General features: G+C 47.3%; 1 protein-coding gene across 3 annotated transcripts; it reads right to left on the reverse strand.

The window, feature by feature from the left end:
* Window positions 1-1522: 1522 nt before the first annotated feature.
* Window positions 1523-6380, reverse strand: Socs2 (suppressor of cytokine signaling 2). 3 transcript variants are annotated; one of them, XM_015482938.2, is made up of 3 exons: window positions 5851-6380; window positions 4698-5058; window positions 1523-2988 (listed from the first exon to the last, which is right to left on the reverse strand). In XM_015482938.2, exons 2-3 carry the CDS (start codon window positions 4834-4836, stop codon window positions 2531-2533), a joined length of 597 nt encoding a protein of 198 aa, XP_015338424.1. In that variant the 5' UTR covers window positions 4837-5058; window positions 5851-6380; the 3' UTR covers window positions 1523-2530. The 3 variants fall into 3 exon arrangements, with proteins under 3 accessions (XP_015338424.1, XP_048659916.1, XP_048659915.1); XM_048803959.1 differs by lacking the exon at window positions 5851-6380 and adding an exon at window positions 5477-5789; XM_048803958.1 differs by lacking the exon at window positions 5851-6380 and adding an exon at window positions 5379-5789.
* Window positions 6381-6408: the final 28 nt, after the last annotated feature.

The following is a 6408-nucleotide window of genomic DNA, read 5'->3' on the forward strand; positions in this document are numbered from 1 at the left end:
TTTCCTTTTTTTTTTTTTTTTTTTTTTTGTCCCACTGCATATAAAATAGGGCTATTGATAATTGGTAACTGGCATCAGAGCAGCCATCAAGTAAAAACGTAAACCCCTTCCCCATCCACCCCTCATGCCAGTTATTATGGGCTTTCCCTCCAGGAGAGTTCAGGGGAAAAAAACCACCTACTCATGTTGACTAGAATCCCAAAGAGCCCACGCTAATTAAGGTATCCATACTCTTCCAACTGAGGCAGGAATAAAAAGGCCAGGTTCCTTTTATAGCCTGCTAACTTGTTCATCTGGATTGGTGCAGAAATATTTACCTCCTATAATCACTGTACTTTGCTCATTCAATCCTTGTGAAGATGAAAGGAGATAATGCACGTAAAGTGCCAAGAACCAGGTGCACAAGGAACTTAATAAACAAATGAGCCTAGAAATTGTAAAAACAAAACAAAAAAAAGAGTGTCTCTTGACACTTATCAGCTTACTTGAAATAGGAAGGATTAAAGCATAACGCAATCAGTTCCACAGCATACTCTAGAGAAATCTAGGTTGCCCTCTAACTTTAAGTCACGTCACTTGCCAGCAATAATGCAGAATTTTCACAACTCCACAGTACTCAGGCCCTGCTACTGCCTCCTCACTCCCAGTAACTGAGAAGTGGTAGAGTTTTAAACAATCAGAACAGAAACGCCAAGAAAGACCTTTAAAGAAATTCCTCAAAGCCTTTTGGCACTGATCATGTGGAAGTTTTGCCAGAAGTCAAATATCCAACACTAGACAAACTTTGCCAGAGTGTATGTGTGCTGGGGGAGGGAGAGAGGATGTGAAGAAAAGCACAGAATCTAAAGATCCGAATGAAAACGATACATCCCATAATAAGACCAGACCCTAAATGTCCAGCTCGGCTCTTTAGATATGCATAGTATGTTTTCCTTCCAGGCATAAAACTGTTTTGTGATTTTAAAGATCTTCATAAAAATAAGGTAAGATATGCAATAAGCAAGTTCTACTATAATTTGTAACTGAATTTTCTGTTCATTCGGGGTACACATGTGACATACCAGGTTGACTTTTCTAATGCCCACACCCTAGTATGTAACTATGCAGGCAACATTTAAAAGATGGCAAGTGAATAATATCTGCACTCCAGAAAAGATGATACCTTTGCAACAGTCTCGAGACTGTGTAGCAAAAACATAAAGTGGCCACAAAAGTTTTGATTTTTATTTAGTGTTAGCCTACTCAATTTGTAAAAAACCCGGCCATAAGACAATTTTGGAAGCATTCGAACCAGGTTTTGGAAAAAAGGCATCAGTACGAGGCTGCTTAGCAATTCTAAACCATGCTTTCCATAATATAAAGGGCGGATGAAGCCCTTAACTTCAGAGAAGGGGAGGTTACATTCTACCCCTTGCTGAGTACTTGGCTTATTTCACTTGATAAAAAGTTTTTATGACAACCCCTGTTAATTACCACAAAAGTTATACATTCTCTGCAACTCAAAGGAAAAAGTGCAACTGGCAAAAGTCAGGTTTTTCTTTATTTAATACATTCTAATCAAATAGTAACAGCAGTAAATAAACACTTTGAAAAACAGGCAGGTATCCCCCTATATCTGGAAGAAAATTAAGTCAAGGTATTCTACACAGTAGAAGGGAGACAACTGCTGATGTCCGTGGTTAGACAATTCAAGGACTGGGAAATTTCTAAAGCCATTTCCAAAAAAATCAATGGCAACAGTTTGGGGCACATCTACTTCAAAGGGTAAAATGTCTATATCTACACTAGTTTTTATTAACAGAGATTGAGTTGCACCTGTAGAGCATGACATTCTTGTCTTTAGCCTTAAAGGAAAAGAGAAAGTCTTTTCCATTTGCACCAGTTTGAAATATTTCTGAAATAAGGCTCCCTTGAAATGGGTTACTACAGTACTCATTCACAGGAGAGTTCATACCTGTAGTAAAAAGACAAATACAGGATCTCATGGTCACTTTTTTTTTTTTGGTTGATTTGGTTAATTGCATAAAATGAGGGATAAATACTCACAAGCATGATGTGTTCGACAAAACTACGTACATCAGAATGCAACATATAAAATGTCCTTAAAGATACTGATCATCAGGCGTATAAACTCAAGGTAAGCCTGCATCAGCTTGGTTCCTTTTGCTTCTTCAGTACTCCACTGGAGCTCTTTGTTACTGGCGCTTGGAGCTTGGACCTAATGCAAAGGAACTTCAGAAAGACAAGGCATTCTGATAAAATGCTCCCTCAGCCTTTTCTTGGGGCATTTTATTTCTTAGTTAAAAGGATCAACTGATCTTGGTCAGCCTTAGGAAAGGAAGCATCACTCAGGTGAAAAGATCTAGGGGAATTTTAAATACCTAGCTACCTCTTTACACATTTAAATTAGGTTGACTTCAGCTGTTTTTAGAATTCTGTGCAGTTATCCAGTCGCTCAAGTTTTGGTGTTGTCTTACATAGCTGCATTTGGAGATACTCTATATGATGATGTTTAGAAAAACAGAAACACTTATACCTGGAATTTATATTCTTCCAAGTAATCTTTTAGTCTTGTTGGTAAAGGCAGTCCCCAGACGGTACCGGTACATTTGTTAATGGTGAGTCGACAGAGATGCTGAAGAGATGGTGCAGATGTGTAGAGCGGTTTGGTCAGATAGAGGTGAACAGTCCCATTCCGGGGGGCTTCTGGGCCCGACCGCTTATCCTTGCACATCTGAACATAGTAGTCAATCAGATGAACCACACTGTCAAATTGCTTAAGCTTGGACTTGACACATATGATAGAATCCAATCTGAATTTCCCATCTTGGTACTCAATTCGCAGATTAGTTGGTCCAGCTGACGTTTTAACAGATATTGTTAGTAGGTAGTCTGAATGCGAACTATCTCTAATCAAGAAAGTTCCTTCTGGCGCCTCTTTTAATTTCTCTTTGGCTTCATTAACAGTCATACTTCCCCAGTACCATCCTGGGGTTTTTGTTCAAAAAGAAAAAGAAAAGAGGGTAAAATAGTTATTATAAGAATTTTTAGAATAGCGGACGTACTTGCCAGTAATTTTTCTAGCTCTAAAAAAAAAAAAAAAAAAATACGTGTGAGTGGAAGTTTACCAGGGGCTACCACAAATACCTTTGGTAGGAATTTAATGAAAATGTGAGTCCGTTTTATTTTATGAACACAAACTGTGAGCCAGTGTTATTTCTTTTCAAAATAACTTTCTGTAGTTGTCCTTTAAACTATGTTAAGATTTTCTTCTAATAAGCCAAAAAAACATTTGCAGTATGACTCACTGGCTGACAGAGCATGATGAGTTGATTACTGTTTCATTGAAACAAAGATTAGAAATAAATTAGATATTAGCTATAAAAGCCATATTTTTAAAAAGTGGAAAACCCAACTCCAGTAATTCCAATAGACTAAAATCAGAAGCAAGTTTTTTGAATGGTTGGTGCCACCCCTATACTCTCCCCCAAAGAATCTCCTAAATGGCTGCGCCCCTTGTTCAAAGCCCTCAAAAGCACTACTATTTACTTATTTTAAAAGTACAGCTATCCTGCAATAGCTTTTGCTTGCTGCTCTGATTACAACTATCTCATCAGTCATTGAGAAATGGGAAGTCCCAATTGATACTTCAGGTTTATAATCTTCTCTAAACTCTTGTGGACTTTGCCCTGATTCAAATTCAGTCACAACCGTTGGTCTCCTCCGCATTCTCCATTTGATCTGTTTCGGCCATCTCCCCGGCCCATCCCGTTTTCAAAAATTACTCAAAGACATTTTGCATTTAAGAAGTTTGAACAATGTGCTTCCCCCGCCCCCGTCAAAAATTATTATTATTTTTTAAACCAGGATACTTGTAATCGGCGGGTCTCTCCGGCCAAGGGAAAGCCCATGACCCGTAGGGAAAGACCGGAACACGAAGGGAGGGAATTTTTCCCTCTGTCCCCCGCCCCTGGCCTATTGCTATCCAAAACTTAAACTGTGCCTCAAACGTAAGATTTTAGGATCCAGATTTTAAAAGCCTGAATAACTTGCACATATTTTTTAAAAATGTCTTGTAGATGCTGAAGAAACGACAGTAAGCCACGCTGCACGGGACTGCCCTTAAAACAAGCCATTCCCTGGTGCGCCGCTCCTGGAGGCCAAGCTCCCGGGCAACTGCCCTCACAGCAGCTTGTCAGTCCCCGAACTTGGTCTCCAAAATCCTGGGCTGCAGTGGCGGCCCCGCCCGGGAGCCAGACGCAGCTGGGGCTGCAAGAGCGCAGCAACCACTCGCCTTGCACCCTGAGGAAAGGGAGGCACCGGGCGCTTTCTCTGGCCTGGGTTCCAGCCTGCGCGCCCACCCCTGAGCTGCTGCGGAAAATAGTGTAGGTTTCAGAGCTCGAAGAGGCTATTTCCAAGAAGCCCTGCTCGCGCTCTGCCCTTCCCCAAGCCTTTAGTTGCTCCAGAACCAGTCTCCTTTCACATTTCCAAGGACCCGAAGCCACGAGGGCGGGCACCCCTCTCCGAGGTCCCCAGTCCTGGAGCAGGGACTGGAAGCGAGAAACATGTTTCCAACCCATTCTTTGCTTCCCACCTCGTCCGCACTTCCCGGCAGCGCCTCCCGCCCGCGCAGCCCGCAGCAGCAAATTTGGGGAGGCGCCCCCTCCCAGCCTCGTAGTGGCCAGTCCGCTCCCTACCTGTTTGACCCAGCTCGCGCAGGGCCTTCGCCAGGCGTGCTGCCTCGGGGGCTGGTTCCTCGGCTGACCCAGCGGTCCCCCACTGGCTCCGCGTCCCATCCGCGCCATTCCCGGAGGGCTCGAGGCACCGCAGGGTCATGGAAGAAGGGTCAGCACGGCAAAGACAGGTGGCCGCCTGAGCTGGAGTCACAGAGGGGCTCGCGTCCTTCCTGGAAGTCAGAGGGAACTCCAAAACGCGTCCCTGCGGGGTGTCCGAAATGGTGGCGGAGGGGGAGGGGTTGGGGAGCTGCTGGTTCTTTCTCCCCAAGTCCCAGAGGAGGGATGGTAAAATCTCCCGCAGACGCGGTTACCCACAGATCGCCTGTGAAGAGAAAGGGGGGCGGGAGTTGGGTCAGTCTGAACTGGACCCCTGTGGCTGGGGTGGGGGTGGGGAAACAGAGACGTGGAAAATCCCGGGGACTCCGCCGCCTCTAAGCTCCTGCACTGTTTAACCCCAAGCATCCAGTTACCGCCCTGGCCCAGCTCTGGAGAAAAGATGGATAAAGAGAGCAAGGATCCAAGACCAAGTTGGCTGAGGAAAAGGGGGGTGGGGAGACGGGATAAGGATGAACCAGGAGTCTTCCCGCCCAGAGCTGCTTGCTGAAATCACAAATTGGCAGTCTAAGAAAAGCAAAGAGTCACCTGCGGGACGAGTGGGGACAGGCTCTTGTCAAGGACAAGTAGAAATTTTTAAAAAGGAAAGAGCAGGATCGTTCCCCAAAATGGCATTTCCATCTTACACCTCGCGCAGTCTGAGGGCCCCTGGGAGGAAGCACCCAGCAAAAGCTGGTTCCACGCCCTAAAGCGCCAAGGGGCTCCCGGGGCCCGAGACGCCAGCCGGGGGTGTGGAGGTGCACTAGCGGCCGCATCCCAGCCTGGAGGCTGCCTCGCTCCCTTCCACCAGCTCCCTAGTAGGCGCTCGGGACAAGAGTGAGGGACAGCCCGTGGCGGTCGCTCCGGGACAGAGACGGCTGCTGCTGCTGTAGCCGCCCCGAGCGCTGTCGAGGAATCGGCCGGAGCGCGCAGCCCCGGCAGGAGCTCCGAGCGCGGCAGCCACAGAGCCCGCAACAGCGAGCGCGGCGGGACTTGCTAACAACCAACGCCGAGCCCTTACCTCGGCCACGGCTGCCGCCGCCGCCTCCGCACCAGGCAGCCTCCCCAGCGGACATGGGGCGGGGGAGCCGGGAGGGGCCCGGGAGAGGAGGGGTGTCCGCCTGAGTTTCCCCTGTTGACGTTTAATTTGGGAACGAGATGCCTGGGGATGAGACCGGCTCTGCGGAGGCGGCTGGACTTCTCTGTGCAGAGGGCAGACAAAAATCCTAGGGATCATCACCTCGATCCCCGACCCCACTCCCCAGGCTTCGACACCCTCTGCCCCCGTGCAGCTACCGATGTTCCCTTCAGCAGCGACCAAGGAACGGGAAAGGAGAAAGGGAGGAAGGAAGGAGCAAGGGCGGAGGCAGGCTGAAGGGGAGGAGCGGGCGATCAGGTTATTAGGAGGATTAGACATTTGAATAGCAGTTTAGGGGGGTAAACAAAATAAAATAAAACTCTGGAGACTCCCCGACACCGGGAAGGTACCGGAGAGAGCTGGCACTAGCCACCGGCTGCGGGAGCCGCTGCTCGAACTCTCTATGAGCGCCCTAAACTGCGGAAGCCAACGCCGCCGGTC

Source organism: Marmota marmota, unplaced genomic scaffold, assembly GCF_001458135.2.
Source record: "Marmota marmota marmota unplaced genomic scaffold, marMar, whole genome shotgun sequence".
Taxonomy (NCBI): domain Eukaryota; kingdom Metazoa; phylum Chordata; class Mammalia; order Rodentia; family Sciuridae; genus Marmota; species Marmota marmota.

Excerpts from the sequence above, each read along its gene's own strand:
- Socs2 (XM_015482938.2), bottom strand. The coding sequence starts at position 4,836 with ATGACCCTGCGGTGCCTCGAGCCCTCCGGGAATGGCGCGGATGGGACG. Across the intron at positions 2,989-4,697 it reads GCGCGAGCTGGGTCAAACAG|GATGGTACTGGGGAAGTATG; the intron begins GTAGGGAGCGGA and ends CAAAAACCCCAG.